The sequence below is a fragment of the Cydia strobilella genome, chromosome 17 (assembly GCF_947568885.1).
Source record: "Cydia strobilella chromosome 17, ilCydStro3.1, whole genome shotgun sequence".
Taxonomy (NCBI): domain Eukaryota; kingdom Metazoa; phylum Arthropoda; class Insecta; order Lepidoptera; family Tortricidae; genus Cydia; species Cydia strobilella.
In genome coordinates this window covers 12,443,319-12,470,718 of record NC_086057.1, presented here as the reverse complement: position 1 = coordinate 12,470,718, position 27,400 = coordinate 12,443,319, and the positions used below count along the sequence as shown (strand labels likewise).

The window sequence follows — 27,400 nt, the reverse complement described above, 5'->3', positions numbered from 1 at the left end:
AATAGTTTAAATCAGTATGAAATAAAAGATGTTTTATTTTTAAATATGTAATCCTAGTAAAAACTGTACTCATAATCGGTGTCCAAATCCTCGTCGTCTTCAGGGTGCGTGGAGTTAGCCAGCAGGTGGAACTCCAGGAGCTTCTCGTCCATATCTAGAAATTTCATGCTAAGGTCTGAGGGGTCCGTTTCTCCTTTCACCATTGACCAGTCTGTGGTGCTCTCTGAGTCCGAGTCGTGAGTGATTTCGCCGTTTAATCCTGTGGACATAAAATACACTATTGGTGCGCTCAAGGACCTCACATTCAAATTGGACGTTCCGTGTAGGCCATGACGTCACCATGCAATTTCAGTCTCTTCAAGGATTCCCTTGAAAGTAGCTGTTAGATCAACTATGAAAGGAGATCCTTTCAAGAGACTCAGCCCGCATCAAAACAAAATGCAAACCAATATGTGTGCACATACTTATAGCTATAATTTTAGGGGATTCAGTTAGAAAACCTCTTAGCTAATAGAGGCAACCTCCAGATTGTAAGAAAGATTGCACTCACGAGTCACGTATAATGTCGTTGCGAGAGATATGTACTGCGAATGATTTTAGAAGAACTAGTGTTAAGAACTTTTACGTAGGTAACTAACCATTTGGCGAAATTTCCACCGGTCCCTTCGTAGTCACTACCGGTGGGATGGTGTAGGCTTCTAACTCCTGATCGGTTCTACGCTCCTTGTCCAGCCTCTCTTGCTTCCGCTGCCGGCGCCACGCCTTTTGCAGGTCAAACCGCTCTGGACTGGAAGTAAGAGTTTCAGTCAAGATTTTGATTTGTCAAAGAGGGATTTAACATTTATAGGAATATTATTGTGTCATTTTTAAGGGAGCTAGGACAGTACGCCACAATTGATTTCTAATGTCCACTGCTGGACGTAGATTATATAAGACCAGCAGGGTTATTCCCACTAGTTACCACCAAGTTGTTACCAGTGGTAACTACTGGGAAATATGTATTTATTACCAGTTGTTACGACCAAACCGAGTTGGTGGTAACTAGGTACTGGTTTTTTTCAGTAGTTACCAGTGGTAAAATGTGCGATTTTTTCCCAGTAGTTACCATCAAAATATTGTTAGAGTTCAACTTGGTCTGGTGATAACTACTGTTTTTTTTTAAGTATGACCAAAACTTGGTCCGCTAGTACTTACTGTTCTCCCTCCTTATACACTCTAGCCTCCAAGTTGTTGATGTCATGTCTGATATCGGCCAGCAGGAGGAGCATCAAGTCCATGGACCCCTTAGGTCCACGGGCGCCCCTGGGCCCTCTGGCGCCGGCGTCGCCTTTAGGACCCTCGACGCCTGGAGCACCGGGTGGACCCTGCAAGAAAAGTGTCATTTTGATCCCTCCACCAACCGGCCATGACAAGTTTTAGAAGACAATATTGACTCTACATATCGGATCGGTGGAATGATAGTAATTAGCAACTTAACGTTAAACGCACTACAAGACTCAATAAGCTATTAATGCATACCCAGCATACCACCTGTCAGTATTTTCAATTAAAACAGCTTGTCGCCAATTTACGCCTCGCAGAAGGAATGGAACAATTGAATATGTCAATATCTAGGTCTCTTTTATTTACGACTGGCTCGAATTAGAAAACTATTTTGCCTATATTTGGATGAAACACATTTAACTGAAAGAGGGGGGAAATGACGTTTATTGATGCTTATTATGAGTAAGGGTTACTCCCCAGGTAGCATTTATACGTCATTATGACGTCTGTTACGTCATTATTACCTACAAATGATGCAACTTGTACGTCGCTGACGTCACTTTTGTACCTGGGTCTGAATTGCTGTACTTAGTGCGCGCAATAAGTATTTGTAAATTTTTTTTAGTTCCATATAAATTATATCTACATACATTTAATTTGACTTAGTACTTACTCTAGGTCCTCTCTCGCATCGACAGTAACCTCCCTCTAACGGCGCAGTAGCATCAAGCATCCTGTATGCGTAGTCAGAAAATTGGTCAGCATCTGAAATGTAAAGTTTTATTTAGCAAGGCCCTTTTTGGTAAGGAAACTAAGTACCGTAAAATGGGGTGAGTAGGAGCAAAACTGACATTCAAACCTCGAAAACATTTTAGTTTAACATATGCAAACTGAATGGTGTATGTATTTTACTTTTTATTTTATTTTCGGTAGTTCCATAATGGAACTATCATCAAAGTTATGAAATGGAACTTCCATTTCATAACTTTGACGATAAACAGGAAAAACCATCTTACCCCGTAGTCCCTCGTAATTGGAGTGAGATGGGTTTTCATACAAAGGTGATTTTGGAAGATTGTTGGATCGATTTTTTTTATTATGAATACCATTACTATAGCTCCATTTTAAATTGGAATACATTATTTTTGTAGGAGTAGCATTAAAAACCCATCTCACCCCCCTTTCAAATCTTCTTTCCCCATTCATAACCCAACTCTCCCCGCGAACCCTACTCACCCCATTTTACGGTAGTTAATAGGGAGCTAGAGAAGCTGGTTGCGGTCCCCAATTAGGTATAATTGGTGAGATAAAAACCACACTACTCTGCTGGCTCGGTCACCTGGAGAAGATGGGAGAGGATCGAGCAGTGAGAAAATCATAAGTATGTGGGGCCGCGTGGAAAACGTCCGTCCGGGCGTTGTAGGTACTGTTGGACTGACGAAGCCCTAAAAGACCTTTGTCCCCCTTCGAAGTATCCAACTGGTGTGAAGTGGCGCAGAATAGGACAAAGTGCCAATCTTTTTGTCAGAGGCCAAGATCCTTTTTGGGTCACTGAGCCAATAAGGTAAGGAAATATCTACATTAGATGATGTTTTACCTTCTTTAAAAATTGGATGGTCCATTAACTTCTTCAAGGCGGCCTGGGTTGAGTGTAGCTGGTCGGTGAGGGAACGGACTTTCCGCGACAGCCAGGACACGGAGTCGCATGGTGCGTAGCACCGAGACGACGCACGAATAAGGGGCAGCGGTTCCTGCAACTAATAATGCTCTAGTACTTAGGTCACTGTTTGATTTTATATTATCTAGGTACCTATGGCATGGCATACCACTGCCGACCGCAGGCTAATAGCTCCTCTACACGATGGCCCAGCGTAGGCCAGTCTAAGGGACGCATTTGTGCGGTGGAATGACATAGCAATATCACTTGCTCCCTCTAACGCATAAATGCGTCCCTTGGACTGGCCTACGCTGAGCCATCGTGCAGAGGAGCCATAACACAATTTCGTTCCTTCAGCCTTAGATTAGACAGATCATAAAAATCGGCAAGTATTTTTTGTATTCTGTCATAAGAGTTTGACTGTCTGCGCCATGATGCCCATGACATGATACACTCGTATATCTATTAATGGATCCAAGTGTGATTTTTCATTCTTATATTAAGTGTAAAATACTTTAAAGTTATTTTAAAAGATTATACATAAAGTTAATCTTACTATTAGCGTACCACAAAGGCTTAATTTTAGGCCCGATTTTATTTATTCCTAATATTCCTATTACATTATGCTACGGTTACATTAAATAGTTACCGGCACAGGCATCACAATGGGGCGCGCGCAGCTCCTACCATCGCTAGCCAGGGTTTGTGGGGACGGGCACTCGCAGTGAAACCCGCCTGGGTCGTTCACGCAGCGGTCCTCGCACCCGCCTTTGTTATGAGCGCATTCGTCTATGTCTGGAAGTAATAAGTATTTTGTTAGTTTAATGCCCGAGCCCGACAATTAGTGTCCGCAATTGCATTAAGAACTAGCTCTGAAAAAAGGTACCTAATAGAGTTAGACCAAGAAAAGTCTGCAACGATTTAGATAGCAGTGATAGCACACGTAGTGCAAGTGTTATTTAAAACGTCAAACTTCTATGAAATTATGACGTATAAATAACACTTGCACTGCGTGTGCTGTCAAAATTGTTGCAGACTTGTCTTGGTTTAACTCTATACAATTTTGAGTGTAGATATTGAGACTATTGAGAGTAATGACACCTTAAGTTAGTTTGCACCAAACAGTAGTAGAGATCAGAGTAGCCAGTGGAGTGGTATTGCTGGCTAGAAAAAGGGTTGCAAGATCAATTGAAAATGTACCTAGGTATACAATGTGCAAGTAGAGCTCCTGAGGCTATCTGAGTATAGGTATTGTCCCACTTTGAAATGTGTGGTAGTGTCACGTTGATAAACGTCACATTTTCAAAGGAATTTAACGTTAATGGTGTCACTTCCCTATACAATCCCTGCAAATACTATACAGCTGTAGAGTTAGCTTGGTCCGCTCACTCAAAAGTCTATGTCACTTACCAACACAGTATGGCTGCGTCCTACGACGATAATTTTCTGCGTGGAACCGATATCCTGCGTGACAGGAGCACCACAGTCTCTCTCCGCGTTCCTCGCACGCTTGTTCACACAAGTTCAGACTGCAGGGCTCCACGTTGTTGGGGATGCATCTGAAACAGTACACGATATCACGTCATTGACTTATACATGTACATTGCTTTGTAAAGACGGGCCTTACGGACACCACGATGTTCGTTGGTGCACACATCTTCGCTCGGAATTAAGTATATGAACGGGCCTTATGGTCGGGGAGCCCAAGAGGGGATTTTTGGATTTTTAGAGTAACTTGTGCGTCAGATTAAGGTATGGGGGACACCTTGCATCCTGTTGAGTACCTCCACCAAGTATGCGTCTTTGACACCGAGCAGGGAGTCAAGGAAAGCCCGTCAGAATTGTAAAAATAAATCGAAACCTTGAAATACTCGAGCGCGTCAGATTAAGATATGGTGGATTAAAATTGACTATTTCCCACAGTGAACTCAAGAATGCTTGTGTTGTGGCTGGCTACTCGTACAACGATATATTATACCGGGTGTTTCCTGTAACAGGAGAAATAAATTAAGCTGTAGGCTGTACTCCTCAAACTGACCAACATTAGTTCAGCAACTTTTAAAAATAGGTAACTTGTGTTTTGATTTTTATTACACTTTAAAGTTTATTCTAAGACGCAATGTATTGCAAAATTTGTTATGTTTAAAGGGTGACAAGCAACGCCAAACACACAGATGGCAGCGTACATTGAAAATAATATTTAATTAGTATGAAAAAGGTATAATCTAAAAATTTCATAATTTTAAAAAGTTGCTGAACAAATGTTGGTCAGTTTGAGGCGCACAGCCTCCAGTTTAATTTATTGCTCATGTTACAGGAAACACCGTGTATAATATTAAATAAATACATAGAAAACGCCCATGACTCAGGAACAAATATCTGTGCTCACCATACAAATAAATGCCATTAGCGGGATTCGAACCCAGACGATCGGCTTCATAGGCAGGGTCACTACCCACTAGGCCAGACTAGGAAGAAAACGAACCATAAGTATCTAGTAGATAAGATGCTACTAAACTATCCTTTTTATTTTTTGATAGTTTGTACCCAAAAAAATTGGTTGCGTTTATTCAAAAGTTTTATATGTATTGTATAAATGCAAGTAGGTATCACATGCTAACAGTAGACTTAGCAGGTAATGAAAACGCGAATTAGCGCACTGTTCTAACGCTGGAAGTGCAGCAAACAAAGACGATCTGGTAAGACGTGCATAGCAATGTTCCGCTGCGGAATGCATAGCAATCAGCTGTTGAGGTAATTAGTTGGCAGCTGTTTGTGGCATTGTCATTGGTTGATGACTAATTAATTATTTATATCTAAGCCCTCCGGTCTTTCTTCACGGGTCTCCAACTACCTACATATGTCAACATTAAATCAGTCATTCAAAAGACTTCTTGAATGATCCTCCCCTAGCTTTCTTGAAAATTACTGTACTATATATGTGTCGTACTTGAGACCTGTCTAGAAGATGTCCCTTGCAAGTACCGTGTTATGGTCAAATTTAGGATGCCAGCGTCTGCATCCAGCGAAGCAACTTGGATTGAAAAAAAAATTGCATTCACTTTGAACAATTTAAACATACCTGCCGGGCTAGCACATGATTGACACGAGAGTATCTCGCCGCGACATAGACTACCCGTCCCCCGTTAATTCATACAGTTAGTAAAAGACGGGTAGTCTATCTCGCGGCGAGATACTATCGCGCCAATCATGTGCTCGGCCTACTGGATCATTCTCAAAAATATGTGTGCGGTCTAATTGCCGCGATCCATACAAAATGGATGAAAAGACAATTAGACGCACCCGCAGAAATATTCTCAGAGAATGACCCACCTACAGCGCCATACCTATGCTTAGTTTCATAAAGCTCCAACTTTGAAGCGTGGTTCTGGACTTAAATTACTTTAATATTTAAGGTAATTTACCGTCCGGCGACGTGTCGGTGTATGTAGCAGCATTGCAGCGTAGCAGCAGTGCAGCCTGATGCACTTAATCTCGGCGCCGCCGTCGGGGCGACATGTCCCGCACGCACGCGCAGCACGCGGTGGTGTATGTACATATGTCATAATATCGAGGGTTTACCGTCCGGCGACGTGTCGGTGAGTGTCGCAGCAGTGCAGCCTGATGCACTCCATCTCGGCGCCGCCGTCGGTGCGACACGTCTCACGCGCGCGCAGCACGCGCTCCGTCGGGCACGCGGTGGCGCTCTCCTCGCTGAAAATATTGACATATTTATTACAAGAATCCGTCTAAGCTAAAGGGGCCCACTGACTATCAGTCCGCCGGACGATATCGGCCTGTCAGTTAGAACAAAAATTTGACAGCTCCGAACAACTGACAGGCCGATATCGTCCGGTGGACTGATAGTCTGTGGGCCCCTTAACTCTGCACCTACTTGGCACTCAGTGTGGCAGTAGATACACAGCATAAATACGTCATATTCATCATTAACATTCTTATATTAATTTGATGTTTACGGTGACCCTCCCACACTTTATTCCTCGGAACACAAACTGCTATTACGGAACCCTAAACCTTTTATTTTAATCATTTAATAAATTAGCGCTAAAGCGTCTTCAACATGTCTATTATGAGTATTCGCTCTTTTGAAAAAGTTAAATTATACACGCAATGACAACCGGTCTGGTCTAGTCGATAGTGACTGTGCTTATGAAGCCGATGGTCCTGGGTTCGAATAACAAGCTAACTGATATATACAGATTCTAATATGATTCAAAATTCGTCTTGAAGTCAGGTGCACGTTCCAATTGGCCTGCGTGTGTTCCTTTGTTGTAAGTTGATAGATGCCTTCCGTGCGTGGAAGTCAGTCCCCACGCCTTCGAGTCTGATGATTACCCTGGTCCGGGAAACCGGGATATTTTTAGACCTACACTATCCCCTGTTTAATCGTAGTCTGTGTCTTAGGTACCTTGGGTCCTCGGTGAACCAAACAAGTAACGTATTATTAGTAATGTAATGCGATATAATTTTAATACCAGCAAAGTTATATCTGTATACCGGGTGTTTCCTGTAACAGGAGCAATAAATTAAGCTGTAGGCTGTACTCCTTAAACTGACCAACATTTGTTCAGCAACTTTTAAAAATAACTTGTATTTTGATTTTCATTACACTTTAAAGTTTATTCTAAGACGCAACGTGCAAAATTTGTTATGTTTAAAGGGTGACAAGCAACGTCAAACTAACGTCAAACACACAGATGGTAGCGTACATTAAAAATAATATTTAATTAGTATGAAAAAGGTATAATCTAAAAATTTCATAATTTTAAAAAGTTGCTGAACAAATGTTGGTCAGTTTGAGGCATACAGCCTCCAGTTTAATTTATTGCTCCTGTTACAGGAAACACCCGGTATAACCTATATTTTATAGCACATTGCTGAATGTGAAAGACTGGTGTTTTGTTAAGTGCAAGTTGCTACTTACGTTTAGTAACAAATGTATGAACCCGCACACATTTCATACATTTGTTAAAAAGGTCTTTAGTTCTAGAAAAATACTAGATATATTCATCCAAACACTGTTATAATAGCTTGATATTCAAATTCAATACATTTTATGTTTGGGGTTGTGTATGTTGTGTTAAGTATATCACTTCGGCAGTCACTATTTATTGAATGCTTGAACTTGTGTTTTGGTCTAAAAATAATCAAATTTAGGTACTAGAAGCACTTTTATGGCAAAATTTTCCTAACATCGTTATCAAAACACCAAACAGCAGTAAATGTGAGATGGCACACTGTAAAACATCGTCTCGCTTTGTCGACTTATCTAATCGACTGTGACGTCACCGATTAAGGACATGCATACAACGAGCTTTTACAGCGATGACCCAAAATCAACAATTACTGCGCGTGCGGCTCTATAATTTATTAAACTCTTGTTACAGTTCTTGTAAGTTAACAAGTAAATTTAGACAGTTATGAATTGACCCTTATATTTACGAAGCTAAGACCTACCGTTTAACTTGGTTTAAATGTCAAAATTGACTTTTTAACTTACACCGACTATAAGAGAGATCCCGTCCTAACTTCTCGACTATATGCCATCTTAGTAATACTAGGCGTCTTTGACCAACTGTAAGGGCAAGCAGTGCGCGCAATTTGACCAAAGTCTCTGAGAGTAGGCTTCTAATAAATACCGCTTTTATGTGACAGCATATTATGACAGTACTCAGTGTTACAAACCAGGAAGTGTGGTTTACCGCACGGTGTGGCTCATCATTCATTTACCATCAGTACTCGTAGTTATTCAACAACAGGCAATCATTTAGCTTTTAATGACTTAAAAATGTGCAATGGGTGTTGTTCTGTTGTTGTTCAATTGAATATTTTCTTTAAACACAGCCATGAAAAGGAAAGGGTCCCTTTGCCTAGGGTAAGATACAGGGTTTTTAGTAGGATCAACAACACACTTGCAGGTAAGTTATTGCAATCGTTCGCAGGCTATGATAATTAATGAATGAATGAATTTATTAATACAGACAATATTACCTGTTAGTTATTAGCTTAATCTACTTAATTTACATGTTAGTATCTATATGTAGTACATACTCCAGTTCCTAACTACAGTTTCAAAGTATGTTTCTTGTAAGTTTACATAGGAACTTTATTGTCACATAGCTTCTCAGACAGTAGACGTAAGATGAAATATCTCCCGCGGATAGTTTCCAAGAAAGCTTCAAAGGGAGCTTATTGCACTATTTATACCAGCGCACGAGTAGGTAAGTACCACACCACATTGTTAACTGTCAGTTTTTAAGCCTTATTGCAAAGACATATGGTTCACCTATGGTAAGTAATAAATTAGTATGAAACAGGGCTCATGGTGCATTGTACTTATTCGCTGGCAGTCGTTGAACCCTTTGCAGTTCGGTTTTGGAGCTGTGTTTTGGTTGAAAGTTAGTTGTTGCGATTTTCTTAGTTTCTTGTTTGTATCCAAATGTAGAAGTCTGTGTAACCACCAGAAATGTATGTTAGGAACATGACTTTTGCATTGGGTCAAAAAGCAAAGACGACTATTGTTAGAAGACCTTGAAGTAATAGATTTATCAGAAAGAGTACATGGAAATGCTCAAAAGTTGCTTATCGACTGGCATCAGGTTTTCTATTAAAGTTTTTGGGCAGTATCTGACAATATTGTTGTAAAAAAATCGCCTGTTTAATAAATATACTTATATGTAAGTAAAGTACCGGTGGATTTAGGATAGGGGGCAAGGCACTCACAAACCAAAATCCTGGATACGCAACGCTAGAGTTTGTGCGGAAAGAGAAGTCGTGAAACCTATACATTCTATAACTCTTCTCTTTCCGCACAGACTATTGTGATTATAAATTGTTTATAAAATAGTTATATTATGTAAAGATTCCTCGCTGGTAAAGATCTACTAAACAACCGTTTGATAGATAAGCGTAAGCTTTTGAAAATACACTGCAATATTAAGTTAGTAATTGTTACTTACAGTCAAAATGTTCTATTAGTCAAAATAATTTGTAATCTTTTTCAACGATCACTTATACCAAAAACACTGAGATCACAAACACTCACACGTCCAAAATGTCATCAGGATAACCTTCCTCAGCGTAGTACCCCTCTTGGTGACAATATACCAGGGTCGTATGACACATCAGGAGCACGAAGCAAGCCGCCGAGCTGAGCACGCGCATCGCGACTGTTGCGCGCCGATGCACTGATGTTCAAACTTTGTAGGCGTAATTGGTCAAATTAAAATGCACTCCCGTTGCGTCATGCGGGCCTAGTCGTAATAAAAGTGTTAAGTTTATTGTGCTCCTAGTGCAATAAAATGCTATATAAAATTCACACTCGCTAACTGTCCTAAATTTTGATATAGGGCGCTACAAATCTTTGAACGAGTTTTGACTGTTTTGAGTTTAGCACGCTGCATATTGGATAGTCTTATGAGTATATAAATTATACCTACGTACGCATTTTTGAACAAAAGAAGATGGCTTTAATAATACATTATGATACAAGTGTGCTAAGTTGGTACACACGAGGCAATATTATGCGCGCGAGCTGTAAGCGAGCGCGCAATAAGAAAGCCGATGTGGGTAATGACCAGTGCACACGCGTTTGCTAAGAGATTTTTCAACAAACTTGCAAGGAAAAAACAAAACTTTTTATAAATTAGTTTTTTTTTGTCTAAACAGTAAAAGTACAATTTTCAAAATGCTTTTAAATGCTATTAGTATTACTGGCAGCGTCAATTTTATGTGTTCTTCATTTTCAATGCTTGAAAATGACATTTTCGTCAAAATATAAACTAAAAACATGCAAAACTATTCCAATTTTATGACAAATACGGAAAATGGCTGGCGCGTTATTTTTTTTTCGCACGATTCCAAAGCGCACGCAAGGCAAAGGCGCGAACGAAATCGACAAACAGCCAATTAAAAAAAAGTAAAAAAGCTAATATTTTCGTATTTCTAACCGATAGATGGAGATCAAATCGATAAAATGTTAATTATGTTTATTCATAAATGTAATTTACGAGATAATTTAATCTATAAAAAAATATGTTTGGTGAGATAAAACCTCTTTGAACTAACATTTGAAACCAAATAGTTGGTTAAAAAAAAATAATTACTCGAACTAATTAAGAAGGCTCCGTTTCCATGCATATTATTAGCAATTGTTCACCTTCTTAACTCAGTCGGATAATATAATGAAAAAGCACGAGTGGAATAATAAAGCACGCGTGTTTACTGCACAGGATTATGAGCCAAAAATCGGTGGAATAAAAACGTCGTTTTGAGCAAGTGTGTTGAAAAATAGTCTTATCTTCTACAGGAGCGAACGGCAAGAACTTATTGAATTATCTTAATTTATTTTATATTGTATTTAGCTCGCATTAATATAAAAGTGCGCGTAAGGTGCTCAGAGAAATATCAAATCAAGATAATATATTTAAAGTTTGAATGCCATGCCAGAGCCAGCGCGTGCGCACGCAATAAAACCAGTTCTTAGCTTTCATTCATTCATTCATCGCACAGTAACCCATTCATTCGTATTCACTTAGCGGACGCAATTGATTTGCTGATCAGATCAACTGTGATCAAACTGTAAGTGCAATTGCATTTGTTATTACTTTTTAAGAGTCACACTAACCTAGCTGCCGTCATACAATCGAAGTTACGCTCGGATTTTATAACGACATTCTGAAATATCGTGAAATTTTACATAAACATACAAGTAACATTATATTTCTTTACATACAAATCTTCTACACGCTCTACTTTGAATATCAATTTTTAGCAACGAAAACTGCTTATAGTAGGAACCAGAGAGTACCATGCAGACTTAAATTATACCAAGTTTCATGTAGCTAGTCGTATGTATCTAATATAAGACTTATTAACATACATACCTAATTGTTGGATCAAGGGTCAGATGCAGAAGGCGGTGATCTTGGACACGGCGCGGATAGTCCGGCGGTTCCTGTCTCTGCGGCCCTGACCACCGGCAGCTTGGGCCCTGCCCCGCTGCTGGCGGCACCCTAGGTTAGGTTTTTTACAATGTGTTTTGTAATGTTTTTTTCAACACACTTGCTCAAAACAACCTTTTTATTCCACTGATTTTTGGCTCATAATTCTAGATATTAAACACGCGTGCTCTTTCAGTGTATTATTCCACTCGTGCTCTTTCATTATATTATCCGACTGAGTTAAGAAGGTTGCTGATTGCCAATAATATGCATGGAAAGGAAGCCTTCTTTAATTGGTCAGACTGGCGGGCACGGGCGCGCCCGACCGGCTGCGCGGTGCGCGGCCCGCGGCCGCCCGCCGCGCCGCCCGCGGCCGGGGCGAGGGGCGGCCGGCAGTATGACAGATGCAACACACAATACTAACTGTTTTAACTATTAAAATTTGATTAATATGATTTTCTTTTTTTTCTCGCAAGTGTGTTGAAAAACGTCGTATGAAACGCGTGTGCATTGGTCATTACACACATCGGCTTTCTTATTGCGCGCTCGCTTACAGCTCGCGCGCACAATATCGCCTCGTGTGTGATGACCAACTTAGCACACTTGTATCATAATGTACTATTACGTGTTTTTATATTTTAACCTTATACTTATCCATAATTGTAAAATGCCTAACTTAAGAAGATAAATAAATAAAGGAATAATTATAATGAATATTATCAAAACATCCGACAAACGACGACGACTATCGTTTGTAAAAGGCACGAGGCACGACTCATAAAGCGTAAAATTTTGCTGCTCAATGTACAAATAACCAATAGTTGAGTTGATGTTTGCTGCCTGGTTAAAGTTTGGGCGGCGCTGCGCGGCTGGCCAGGAATAGCCCCGGGCACATAGTTTGCAGGAGGGTATTTCAGGGACATAGGGTAACCACACTTTTATTAAATTCATGGGACATATGAAATCTAAATTCTCGGCTCAATAGTGCCTCATCTTCACCAATCCAATTTCACCGAGCCATCTACCAATAATCTTTATTACTAAAATTGGGTGTTTGGATTTGGACAAAATATTGGGATGATTAGGTACCTTAAAATCAGGCGATAATTGCGCTAGCATATCGATAGTAACTAATTTAATTTATCATGGTATGATCATGGTAGATTTGACCACGGTGGCGGTGAGCTTGAAAGTATGGCTGAGCTGTGCCGCGCGCTACCGATTTCTATATGCTAAACCAAATTTAGTTCCAAACTAACTAACTATGTACTTAGAAAACTAAGTACCGAAAAGCTATCATGCTAGCCGTCTGAGATAAATGGAGGAGCTGTGGAGGATGTTGTTTTGTACTCAAAATAGTCGCCATTTACAATTTTCTCATTACGTTTAAGTTACTTTGTTAAGAATTTATAATTTTAAAAATCTGACGATCGAACCGCATGGATGTAAGTAATAGCTGTAAATATTATGTTTATCTTGTCATGCCTCACTCTCACCTAGTCGGACCAAGCTGGGCATTTGAAATGACAAATTATGGCCATTGGCCATGTCATTATAATGACTCTCCCTTACTTTGTTCTGTTCAAACCGTTGCAAAGTTAGAGTAGAGTCCTAATATGTAGGTACTTGTTAGAATATGTCAACCACTACGAAACGCTAAAAGCACTACTCTCTCTTAGGGTCTATAGTAATTTTTAATTCATAGGACATATAATTTTTTTACATGGTAGATTCAAACATAAAAACACTAAAGTATCCCAAAACTCTCATATTCACAAACACCCGACTGATAATATTGTTTATTGATGTTAGATCGATGCTCACGGCCGAGCCGATGATCTACTGACACACTCGAAACATTTCATAAATAAAACACTAAAAATATACACGGTTTACAGCGCTTCGGTTGCATACAAAGTTTAAAATTTACGGTTAGGTATTTATCACGCTTATTCGGACCTTTTACAGGCTGGCAATTTGAAAATTGTATGCGTTCGTCTCCGGCATGTTCGGCCGAATTTCACCTTCCCATACAAACGGAGTTTCGTTCTCATTTTAAAACGACGTGTTGGATTGTAATGAAACTTTGCACATACAATGAAATAAGGTATATCATTAGGTCTGTAATTAGTTTATATAGCTCTACTATATAAAACAAAGGAAATAGAGCAAAAACAAGTTTTGTATGAAAAACTTAAATTCGCTGTATTTCTTTTACTATGGTATCTGAAGCTACATGAACTAATTACAGACCTAGATATACCTTATCCTATTGTAAGTACAAAGTTTCAGAGCAATCTAGCTAGTCGTTTTAAAATAAGAGCGTAACTACGTTTGTATGGAGAACCGAGCTTGCCGGGGACTCTTAAGGATGACTCGCTCACAGTGTGTTAAAAAACCTCATTTTGTCTCATTCAGTTTTTATTTGAAAAATGCATAGTTCAAATCGTTTTAAGTAGCTCACAAGAACTCCGGCTTGCCAAAACTTTCTGGGTGTAGGTGAAGAAAATTGAAAAATAATTAATTGTCATAAAACTAAGCGGTTATTAGGGTTGGCAAAATTTGACGTTCCTTTGCGTGCACAACCACAGATAATTACTTGAATTTTGACAACTCTAAATAACCGAAAGGGATAGTGCTATACATTAGAAAGGGACAACATGACTAGTCCCTTTGTAGGAAGTGCCATTTCTGTACGGTAGTGCCTACTAGAGTCTGTTCGGAAAGAGAAAGAGTCGCGGAATGTATGGGGCCCAAGGGCCTGACACTCTTTAATAGAGAAAGATAGTCTTATTGCGATTCCTATAAGAGGAAAGAGAAAATAGTGCCATGCTTTGTCCTTATCACCGACCGGGTGGCAGCATAGGTAGGAGGCGATGGCGAAATACCAAAATGTATAAGAGTGAAAGAGAAAAAATCCTATGCTGCCCAAATATCATATGAATATTCTTTCTCTTACCCCCGGTCGCTCGGTGGCGCGTCTATAACTACTTATTGTATATACTATGTCTATGATGGGGCCCAGAACATTCCACGGCTCTTCTCTTTCCGAACAAACTGTATTATTTATTTGTGTCGAGTGCTAAGCGCCTAACGCAATTCAACTTTGCTTGTTGACTACTTGTGTTGTGACATGGATAAGTTCTGCTCCACCATAATAAACTAGTTTGAATTTGGAATTTTCGAGAGAATACGGCTGAAAATTGAGTAAGTTGTATGACGGCTGTTATACACGCATACGTAATAATTGGCCAGCCAAGGTTGGTTTCCAATTCTTAGAGGAAAATTATTGTAAGCCATCATTAGCTTTTAACATCAATAATATGATGGATTTAACAGCGGCCATAAGAGTGCGGCACTTACGCAAATGACTGTTAAGTACTAATTATATTTTTATCTGTAGGTATACAAGATATAAACGAAATTAATAACTAGCTTAAATCTAAAATAGGCCCTTGAGGCATTGTACCAAGGATGCTGGCGGCATTTCCTCGCTGTATCGCAATGCTGATACGTTGTGCGAGGAAGTCACCAGCTCTTCGGTCACCAGTTACGTCAACCAGACGCTTCGCGATTTCTGCAAACAACTTGTGCGCGCTGGGACCCCATGGAATAAATAAGTACTTAATGTTAAATGTATATAGACTATAGAGCGCGGTTCCTATAGGTTTAACAAGTTATCCGTATTTAATGTCGGTACTTTTCTTTACACGTAGGGAATCAATGGATCACAAAAAACCACATTCAATGGTCAATGCCTTTTAAAATACGAGCCGCCTCAAAAAATCAACACACAATACAAATACAAATGCATTTATTTCATTACTTTTTACAGCTGTTCTTAGTTATAACTTATAAGGGCTAGACAATAATAAGATAGACAGTTTCCCGGGACTTATTTTCATTATCACAAAAGTTTTGCCACTAAAATGTCGTTTTATCAAACGATATTGATAATTATGTTAATACACCGTTCTACAGCCCTTAAACTGTATTCAAAACTAATAGCCATGCTAATTCACTTCGGGTTCGCATTTAGCGACAAATTTTTATTTAAACAATCTGTTTAACTCGGGTGACTACCATTCACTCTAGGACTATTGACGCTCTCAGTCTCACTGCGTTCGAGCGCCAAACTATACTATACTACCTCGACAGGAATGGGTGCCTTTCATCCATTGGTTAACAATCTACTACCTATTCGATTCAATCTCAATACGTACCTAAGCAGAGAATAGACACACAGGACGTTTGCGCACTGAAAACCATGCGTCAAAGGACAACGCCGGACAATACCTACTGAATCGGCCGGAAAACAGTTTACGCAGTTCAGTCGCGGCAGTATTTTACTGGACGCCAACTCGAAAACAACTAAAAAAAAACATTTAAAAAGTTCCAAATAAAAAAAATGTTACTATTCCAAACTTTATTATTGGCCAGTCTTGTAAATATCATATTTTCATACAATCCCTTTGATTATGAGTCTGTGCGACCAGGAGATCATGGGTATTACGGAGTGCATGATGGCATGAAGCAAGCTGATGTGATGAATGAGTGGACAGTGGAGGTGGATGGTGATGAGGAGGTGGCGCAGCTGATCGCGTTGGAGTTGGGATACGTGTATGGAGGGCCGGTAAGTTCTTATGGAAATTCGTCTGTATAATATCTCGAGGGTTTCACTGTTCTGGAGCTCCATATCCTAGGTAAGGTTGGCGAAATGTAAACTTGTAAAGTGAGCCGATCTCTCGAACAAGTTTCAACAAGATCGGTTCAGTTTATATTTCGTAAATCGTCAACTTTACTATCTTTGCAGCATAGTATCGGATTTTTATAGACAAGGAACAAGTATATATTGTCAAAACAGTCAAAATACATTTAAAAGGGCACGAGGATAGGTACAAGTAGGTGTAAATAATATTTCGCCATGTCCGTCTGTCCGTTCAAGGCTTTGGTCCGTGATCGTTAGTGCTAGAAATCCATAATTTGGCATGGATATAGGTAAGTAAAAATAAAAACTAGAAAAAAAGTAAGGTACCTCTCCTACACGACACGACACACAAAGTGGAGATGATTTATTTACGCTTCTACCCTATAATGTGCGGTATCGTTGAATTGGTGTTTGATGGCAACTATATCGAACATGATCAGTTAAGCCGTTTTTCAATTATCGCAGTCTCCCCTTCTTAGTAAAATAAATAAATAATTATTATAGGACATTCTTATACAGATTGACTAAGTCCCATGGTAAGCCCAAGGAGGCTTGTGCTTATATTTGATATATAAATACTTAAATACACTGAAAACACAGACTCAGGAACAAATATCTGTGCTCATCACACAAATAAATGCCTAACCGGGATTCGAACCCAGGACCATCAGCTTCACAGGCAGGGTCACTACCCACTAGGCCAGACCAGCCGTCAAACAACACATATATACTAAAGCGCTGCAAAGGTAGGTACCTACTCCATTTTGCTTGTTATGAACAAAATAGTACTTCCTAGTAAGCCGCCGTATAGGTAGCATATTCTGATGGACGGGTAACTCTACCTAAGTAATAACTACGAAATACGGAACCATACACTGAGCATGGCCCGACATGCTTTTATTAGTGACTAGCACTTATTATCTCGAAACTCTAGCTTTTATGAACGTAATTTCATTTAAAAAATCGATTTCCTATTTCAGTAGTTCCCAACTTTTTCAGTAATATTACCCTTGTGATTGTGTAAAAGAGACAATTAAATATCAATACAATACATTAATTTCAGGTACCAACTCTATATCCTTCATGAAATATTTAACAATTAACTTTATTTATCAAGAATTGCGGTGTTAATTAGATCAGATGGTAAACAAAGTTGTAGTTTTAATTAAAATTTAAGACTACAATCATGCACCTTACACCTACACTTACACATCTATATGTGTAAGTGTAGGTACCTACTTAAATAGTGCCACAAAGAAGACGAAACTTATAAAATATGTTAGAGACAAACCTTCCCAAATGAATATTGTTACGCTATGAATCAAAAGCTTGCCGAGGGGGTGATATTTCTGCAGCTGACTGTACTATTATAGTTTTTCATGGTTTTCAGTACTACCAAAGATAGATATAACTCCGTAATAGATGGATACAGTCTAAGGAAAAAACGTGCCTCGAAAAAAAAAAAAAATTGATTCTCGATCAGAGGGCGCTACTAGCTTTGGCCTACTGTCGTATAGATGGCGTTGACGGTTTCGTTTGTTATTTAACAATTTTAACGCATATCAGTGAAAGAACATGGGTCAAAATCATAAAAATAATTAATACAAATAAAAAAAATCATATATCCATATTTAAATACATTTTATCGTGAAATAAAACTATGAAAACGGATTATATCGCGTATATTTAATTTATAATACATCCCGACGTTTCGAACTCTTTACAGCGTTCGTGGTCAACGGGTGACTGAGGAAAAATTACAAAGTGCAAAAATACCCACATACAATAGTATAGCGTCGCGCCTTATAGACGCCACAGGTGACCAGAGGGCTGGCCAGTATTTTGCCCAAAGGATAAGCATTGCCATTCAACGTGGCAATGCGGCCAGTCTTCTGGGCACACTGCCCATTGGCAGTGACTTGGGGGACGTTTTTTATTTATAAAGCCTTACTTTTAAGTTTATTTGTAGTTTTAAATCTTATTAGATAACTTATATTATTACATATCAATCTAGGGCACCTTTAAATTTCAATGTAATGGTTTAGTACCTAAATAAATAGTATCTATAAATTATATATACATAGTAGTTTATGCAACTGATACATAATGAGAGGCCTTAAAACAAGTGTGTTTTAAAGCCTAATTATGTATCAGTTGCATAAACTACTATTGTATGTGGGTATTTTAATTGTTTGGTATGTCGTCTCTATAGTAATAATAACTCATTGCACATACATACATCCAGCGGACCTTCTCTCGTCAGCCGAGTAAACATTACGTTGTAACCAATTACCTCCAAAGCTTCAAATCAAAATACTTATAAAAGAACGTTTAATCTCTCAATTACGAAAGGCTTTAAATTAATATAGGCCAGTTTTGCCAGTTTTCTGATAGCATCACAAATTAGATTTTAGGAAAAGGGAAATTAATTGAAAATTGTACTTCACCTAATAAAAACTTCAGGTAATATAATTCAAAACTTTGTTATTAAATAAGAATTTTTTGCTACATTTTATCTGTGAATCTCGTAAATGTTTTTATTTTTGGCTGTCTATTTTTTTTCCAAAAATCTTGTGAATATAATTGACGAGATCAAAGCGACACGACTACGCTGGCTTGGTCACCTAGAGATGATGGGAGAGGATCATGCTGTGAGAAGAGCGTATGTGGGGCACAAGGGCGGAAAACGTCCGTCTGGACGTCCCAGATACCGCTGGAGTGACGCAGCCCTAAAAGACCTGTCCGCCCTCGGGATACCCAACAGGTGTGAAGTGGCGCAGAATAGGGTAGAGTGGCGCTCTCTGGTGTTCTAACACCAGAGAGCCTCTAGGCCAAGATCCTTTTTGGGTCACTGAGCCAGTAAAGTAGTAGTAGTGGAAAAATCTGGTGAATAGATAGTTCCGTATTTTGTGCAATATAAGCGCGATTTCATCGTATCTCCTACAAAATCTTTCCATGACATACGAAAACGTATGGAATTTTCGTAACCCAACGGAAAGTTACATACAGCATTTTAATATTTTTTTCGGTTTTCGAAAAACATTTCTGTATTTGCATGTGGAAAATCAAAGCGATGACGCCGTTGGTATCTCGAGTGGCCATCACTGATAAGAGACAGTATATTGCGGCATATCGCCACTAACTGATAACAGGGCTCTACTTATTGGACGCTTAATTAATTTTATGAACTCGTAGTAATAAAATCTAGGAAACTTATGACGTGGGGGTTTTTTAAGTCGACACGAGTTGCGCGTATTCGCACATGTATCGTACAACGTTTTACAGTACATATGGCCCTTTAAATTTTCGACATAGTTGCGTAATGAGCTTATTATCGCACTAGTGCGGTAAAGTAGCACCATATGTACTGTAAAGTAAGTTACGCACACGCTAGTGAATATGTAACTGACACTGCTAAGGCAATCGTTTTATAAAGTTAGCTATAATACCTACTGTTATCTAATAATTCAAAGGCAACAAACAACAAATAGAAACAAATGTCCGGCAAAAACCTTACAACATATGTACAGATTTAATGCATAATTATTTTCCATTGAGTGAAGTAGCATGACAAATACGAACGTTTCCGAGAAAATGCGATGGAAAATGCACTACATCTGTACACTATATTATACCCAATTTGATCAGGAGGTTAGAAGTTTCGTAGAGTTTAAAACTATCCCAATATCGATTGATTAAAGTTTTACTTTCATAAACAACGTCCGCACGGCCATGCGAGCCTCGTGTGTGTCTATGTACTTCTAACTATCCTAAAACTTTGCTGTTTATGCTTACCTGGTAGCAAAGGCATGTGCAAAGGCAAAACAAAACAGAAATCTAATCATTGGTAAAAGTAACCTGATTCAGATTTAATAATTTGTTAAGGTTATGAACTGGTTTTGATACGACCGTAAGGGTAGGTTCACACGGCGTTAATTTTCACCGTGTACCGTATCCCACCAAAAACATTTTCATTTAAAATGTTGCCAAGACGAAACCATAAGGGTCGCACTGTCAAAAAGTTATCAGATCTCTCGTAGAGCCAAGCTTCTAACTACAAGCACTAACTTCACAAACTCTACACCTTAGTCAAATTATTTGGCTTGGCCATTTCGCTACCGTCACATGGACGTAAGGTGAAAAATTGATTCACAGTTCATTATTTTTTATTATACGAAAGTTCTTGTATTAGTAACGAAACGGCCAAGCCACATAATTTGACGAAGGTGTAGAGTTTGTGAAGTTAGGGGCTTGTAGAGTTAAAAACTTGGCTCTACAAGAGATCTGCTAACTTTTTGACAGTGTGAGCCTTATTGTGTTGTCTTGGCAACATTTTACAAAAAAATGTTTGTGGTGGGATTTCACTTCTTTTTGTAAGTTGTTTATTTATATGACAATCTTCCATCCCCTAATTTAAAGGGTTGGAGGTAATTAATTTACTATTAAAAATTCTGAAATACGTATCTGGAGACCTCTTTTACACAATCCGCTTTATACTGATTCCCCATACACACTTCAACCCCATTTTTCCCCCTAACGCTCTTCTCCACCCCCTGAAGGGGTGATTTTGGGGTTGAAAACTATTTTATATCCTTTCCCATAACAAAAATTATCTACATGCCAAATTTCAACTAAATCGGTTCAGCGGTTATTAATTCCCCATACAAAATTCCACCCCCTTTTCACCCCCTTAGGGGCAAAAAATTTCAAGTTTTCGAATTTTTCTGTTGCTTATATACAAAATACATACATACCAAATTTCAGCTACCTTACCCTAAAGGTTGTTATTGATGATCATCAGTGAGTGAGTGACGAAATCGGGGTTTTTTAGATATGAATAAAATCTAAAGTATAAGAGCTATGTACCTGTAATTGAAAATTTTATGCTTAATAAGTTCACTAATAACATCATATTGCGAGAATTTTGTTTATTTGGTATAATCCAAACCCAAGTTATGAGGGTTCAAAAAAACGACGAAGCGCTTCGAGGAAAGGTAGGTAGTGCCCTTGCGCTTTGCTTTGCTCGTCTTAGCGGGGGCACTGCCGTGCCCCCAGATACGGGATTTTGTGTCGTGCGAACGATTTTGACGTTGCCATACAAATTTTGCTGTCACTACGGTATTCGATAAAATCCCGTATACGGTATACGGGAAAAATTAACGCCGTGTGAACCTAGCCTAACGAGTCGTCTTGGTGATTGGCGCACATCTCACGCACGACTTTCATTCATTTAAATTAAAAATTAAAAAAATTAAAAATTATTTATTTTCGTAAAATATACAGGTGTCTATAAGTAGGGGATAGTGCTGCCCGGTAAGCAAAATTTGCCTGTGTTGGGCATTTCGCAGCTTAAACGATCTTTAAGGTCGTGTCAAAACCAGTTCATAATCATAAGCCACAAGTTACTTAGGATGGTATTCCACTTATCTAATTTATTTGTCCAATTTGCATTACGTCCCACTCTCTTGTTAAGCAAAATGTGAGACGCAAAGACACATTGGACCAAGAGATTAGAGTGCATGGAATACCATCCTTACACATCGCTTGACGTAGTTCGGGTAATAGTGACAAACGATCGCTAGTCAATTTGAATCATTTGTTTCACTTTACCTTGCGCGTCACATTTGCATAGGCTTTATACTAGAAAACAGAAAAACCAGATTCAAAGAACTGTACTTTGTTATTTCCTGATTTTTATGCAAAATTATGTTGAAATTATACTTATGATGCCACATTTCAAATACTGTAAATGACTACCGCAACACTCAAATCAGTTTGAATGTGAACCGTCAACCAACGGGAGTGGTTTGGACACGACACACGCTTTTGATGTGGCGTGACCTGAGATACTGAAATTAAATATGTAGTTGATACAGGTACTTACCTAGTTGAAGAACTATGAAAACATTACACTTTGTGTACAAAACATGCCAAGTCGGTGCCATGCATGCCACCTTTAAAGGAATTAATCCGACAGCCTCTTTGCATCTATAGCTGTCATGAAAAATCATACATTCTACTATCTTTTTAGGCTTCCGTATTTCAGGCGTAAATGTATTTTAGAAATAAAATAAAAAAGTCTAAATTTTCCGTATTGAACAGACTATTTTTAAACTACTTTAACCGGATATTGTCTTCGGTTACCGCGATAGTTACTCATGAAATAAAACTATGAAATTGTAGTGTATAACTAGCCTTATGAACCGATTTTGCATGTACAACCAGCCTTAAAGTTTATAGTCTATGATTGTTTATTATTTTAGTATGTGGGTATTTTTGCACTTTGTAATTTTTCCTCAGTCACCCGTTGACCACGAACGCTGTAAAGGGTTCGTAACGTCGGGATGTATTATAAATTCAATATACGCGATATAATCCGTTTTCATAGTTTTATTTCATACTTTAACCGGAGTTAAAACTAAATCCAATAAAAAATTAAGTTAATTGAAGAGACAGAAATCCACTTCAGGCATCCGGGTAGTTCACCTATCCCTTACACATACCAGTATTGTCTGACCTCTGACGACGTTTAGTTTTTACTAAGTTAGGGGTCTAGTTAGAATGGTCATTATCCTACAGACTAGACAAGATGTTTAGTGACCACTTGACCAGTGACCGGACGAGTGGTCTAATCGTCTCTGACACTTGTCTTGGGCCACGCTTGTTTTTCTTGTTGCAATAATTTAAAATGAAGTTTATTAAATTAAATGTAATTAAGTATTTTAACGGATTATATCGTTGTTAAATTTGAGTTACATTAATCAAAACATTTCATGTGTAATTACGGTAATCGATGACAACTGAATAAACTTCATTAAACTGTTTAATTTAAACTGTAATTGATGTCATACATTAAAGAAAAAGTGACGAAGCCCTCTAGTTGTGAAGGCCAGATTCGAACCGGCGTCTAGCTATCGCGGCTAACGCCATGAGGCCACCTCGCCACGGCGGTACCCGTCCCAATTTCTCGATTATATGCCATCTTAGTAAGACTAGGCGTCTTTGACTTCATTAAAATCAAATTAATTTTTCTCGGAATCAGTAAACAATTATGTGACATATATTAATTTAAGGCAAAAAGAAATGTCATGCATTAAAGGTTAAGGGTTAAATATGCATTTTTATTTTAATGCTGGCCCAACGCATACACTCAGTATTTTTTTACCACATCCTCGGACACAAAGTTCTAAATTCGAGCTGGTTATACAGGGTGTTTCTGCCCATGCTTTAAATTCAGGGCTCGATTCTACTCACTAAACTGAGCTACTTTTATTATATACCAACCCCGAAAGCGCGAAAAAAAACTTGGCTTTTTCATATATTTTGGCTGATCAGATGTCGACGTTTTCTATGAAAGAGCAAAAAAAAATTACGCGATTTTAGGTTGGTCCGTTAATAAAAGCAGCTGAATTTAAAGCCCTATGGTCAGAAACATACTGTATAATGGTTGTTACGGCTGTTATGCGTGTGCCGTCGGATCTTTCCAAGATTGATAAAATTCCATATTCAAACGTTTCGAAAACTTTGTATGTGGATCGATATTTTCCGTTTCCAAAATAAGTTTTCTTAATAACTTTTCCTGAAATTTCGGAAAACTACGTGGAACGGTAGGTCATGAAACTGGCGTGCAAGGGTAGAATGGTCATTACTGGATTTCGTCTGTTCTCAGGTACTCGTATAAAACTAGCGTCATCTGCTCTGCTTGCTTTTCAGCACTGCAGTACGGCAACCCAATTATTTTTCAGGGCGGCGCTAACAGTAGATTTGGCGTCGCGGCTACCAGGCACCCATAACAATACAGTAGTAATATTTCAGCAGTTTCAGCGTCGGAGCAAGACAGTAATAACTGAAAACAAAGGGCGACGCCACACGCGAGTGACAGAGATATCGACGTTTTCGGAGCTCCTACGGTTATACGTCGTGCTAAAAATACCCAGCTGAGGAAACTGATTTATTATCTTTCTAAATAACATATGGGTGTCACATGTTTAGCGGCCGTGTTACAAATTAGAAACAACGTTCGAAAATGTGGCGTATTTTAAACGCGTGCAGTTCTGACACGTGTTTTTTTTTTTTTTAGTTAGGTTGTGTGTGGCTCAGCTCGTGTGTAGAGTCCAAGTAGAGTCCGCCGAAGCTAACTTTGCAGCAATTTGAATAGAATAGAACAAAGTAAGGATGTGTCATTATAGACGTCATTCATAAATAGGACATTAATGATGACATTGCCACAATATGTCATCATAAATGCCAGAGTTATAGTCCGACAAGAAATTATAGAAAATTATTGAGGGAGCGACTTCCTGCGTAACTGTCACATTTTCGACGTAAAATGCTTAAAAAACATGGCAACAATCTAGTATGGTTTTTTTTTAGTTCTATTTTATTTAATTTCTACTATTTTATGTCGCTAAGGCTTGGTCCGACTTTAAGTCGCAAAAATTACACAGACAATACCTATTGGTATTGTCTGTGTAATTTTTCATCACCCCTCTGGAGGTGAATCACTTACAAAAAAATGTGTGACTATAAACAAATCTTTGATATACTTAGCTGAAGTTTAGCTATAACTATGGCCAAATCAAACGTGCACTTGACATCAAAAAATATTGAAATAAATATTGGAATCATACCAGTTAGCTGTAATTCGCGTGGGCGTCTCGCTCGCACTAGTACAAGTTCCGAGCGAAATGAACGCGTGAATGACGGCTAACTGATATGATTCAAATATCGTTTTGATATCAGGTGCACGTTCGAATTGGCCTGTATTGCCTGATAATGGTAGAGACAGAATGATCGCATATTGAAGTGCTTAACAATTACAAGGTTGGTATATCAGGATTTAGATAACCGCCAACAAACTGTTTCACAGTTTGGCGAAACATTAGATAATAGTACATTATTGTCGAGGCTCGGAAGTAGCTACTTGCTGGCTGAGGATTTGTTTTAAACGGACGACCTTGGGAGTCCGTTTAATTGAATCCGAAGCCAGCAAGTAACCTTCCAGCCGAGTCATATATAGTGCTTTTCTCAAAAATGGCGCAATAAATGCAAATATAACAGATATATTTTACAGAAGCAACATTATTATGTATATATTTTCACAGAAAAAAGTAAAAAGATTTGCTTTGCCGCCGTTTTATTTTTTAATTAAAAATGGAAGTGTATTTTTCTGCTGAAAATACGCCAACCTATTTGAGACACCTAAATAGTCGCGGTACCAACATTATAATAATAAAGTACTGATCATCTGTTTGGCTGTTTAATGGACCTATGCCTTCATTTGATATGGCCACTTCAACTTTTAAAAAGTTTGGAACTCGACAAATAATGGAATTTGTATGCACCATTGCAGTCCCGAAATCGAGACTGCAATGTTTTTAACTTTTTAATTTTTTGACTGACCATAAACTACGCACTTCGCGACCTACTTTTTAACCGGCAACGTCGACTTTGCCGTCCATTTTTGAGAAAAGGTACTTATTGTTGTAATTCTTATTAAATTTTCAATAAATAAAAAAAAGATTACTTTCCGTTCATGTCATCTCGGATATGGGTAAATATGGTATCAATTAATGCATTCAGTATGATGCCCTGAACACAAATATATGAGATGACAAGCGCGAAAATGGTGGCAGTAGGAACTGTGACGTCATAAAGTCGGCAGTACAAAGTTTTTAATTTTTTCTTTAAACGTACCATGTGTGGTACCAAATTAAAGGGCTTTGTGAATAGATCACAAATATATAAGATAGGTACTATCACATTTTCACTACTTGGTTTAACAAATTATCAGAAAACGTAAAAAAACCGGACTCGCCCACCGAGGGTTCCGTACTTTTTAGTATTTGTTGTTATAGCGGCAACAGAAATACATCATCTGTGAAAATTTCAACTGTCTAGCTATCATGGTTCGTGAGATACAGCCTGATGGTGACAGACAGACGGACAGACGGACAGCGGAGTCTTAGTAATAGGGTCCCGTTTTTAACCTTTGGGTACGGAACCCTGAAAACACAATCTAGTTGACTTTGAGCTGCTCTACATTGAAAATGACTTAGTGGATTATTCCTAATTTTTCCAAATGACTGTGAATATCCTCTATATATTATAATGTCTAAAAATAATTAACCGGATATACTTATCTAAAATTAAGAAAAGTACACCAAATTGAATAACAGTGTAATTTTCTGTTACAGGTTACAGGTAGACTACTAAAATTAAAATACAATTTTTTTTACTGAAAACATACCATGTGGTGCGAAAAGAAAGGGCTTTGTCAGTAGATAACAAATATATAACACACTATAGCATTTTCAATACTTGGTCCGACAAATGGGCCAATTTTTTTTAAACGCTTAAATAGTGGAAATCATGAATCTAATAACTGGATCGGTCATGAGGGGTGGGGGGATCTTACTGGTTATCTTACTGGTTCTGTGTGCCGGTTCTATACGTCTGTAATAATAGTTCAAAGGTATTTATTTATTTTAAACTTTATTGCACAATAGAAATAAGTACAAATGGCGGACTTAAGGCATTCTCTACCAGTCAACCATAGGGCGAAACACCGTAATGGTAATGGTACCTATTAATGAGAATGGGGTAGCGCTAGCGGTGCTCTAACCATCCCAGCTCCTCAACGAAACCTTGCAAGAGAAGCAATGTTTTCAGGTTGCTAACTGCCTTGTAATGTGTACCTACGTGTAATTCCTATCAAGATAGAGGTAAGATTACTGAATACATTACAATATGTGAAGTCTCATTAACATGCTTATTTGTACGTACCTAGTTTAGACTCGATATGTTACA

General features: G+C 38.5%; 2 protein-coding genes across 3 annotated transcripts in view; one reads left to right on the top strand and one right to left on the bottom strand.

Moving 5' to 3' along the window:
- Nucleotides 1–37: 37 nt before the first annotated feature.
- Nucleotides 38–10,145, bottom strand: LOC134748722 (collagen and calcium-binding EGF domain-containing protein 1-like). Of its 2 annotated transcripts, none has more exons than XM_063683495.1 (9): nucleotides 9,987–10,145; nucleotides 6,503–6,634; nucleotides 4,331–4,479; nucleotides 3,570–3,715; nucleotides 2,861–3,020; nucleotides 1,937–2,028; nucleotides 1,195–1,364; nucleotides 639–787; nucleotides 38–259 (listed from the first exon to the last, which is right to left on the bottom strand). In XM_063683495.1, the coding sequence occupies exons 1-9, from the start codon at nucleotides 10,103–10,105 to the stop codon at nucleotides 54–56; spliced, it is 1,323 nt and encodes a 440-aa protein (XP_063539565.1). In that variant the 5' UTR covers nucleotides 10,106–10,145; the 3' UTR covers nucleotides 38–53. The 2 variants fall into 2 exon arrangements, with proteins under 2 accessions (XP_063539565.1, XP_063539566.1); XM_063683496.1 differs by having other exon boundaries at nucleotides 2,861–3,014.
- A 5,960-nt stretch (nucleotides 10,146–16,105) lies between these two features.
- Nucleotides 16,106–27,400, top strand: part of LOC134748742 (neuroendocrine convertase 1-like) — a 66,399-nt gene continuing 55,104 nt past the window's right edge. Inside the window, exon 1 of the mRNA XM_063683518.1 lies at nucleotides 16,106–16,516. Within this exon, the coding sequence (XP_063539588.1) occupies nucleotides 16,292–16,516 (225 nt within the window). The 5' untranslated portion in view covers nucleotides 16,106–16,291. The remainder of the gene's footprint in view (nucleotides 16,517–27,400) is intronic.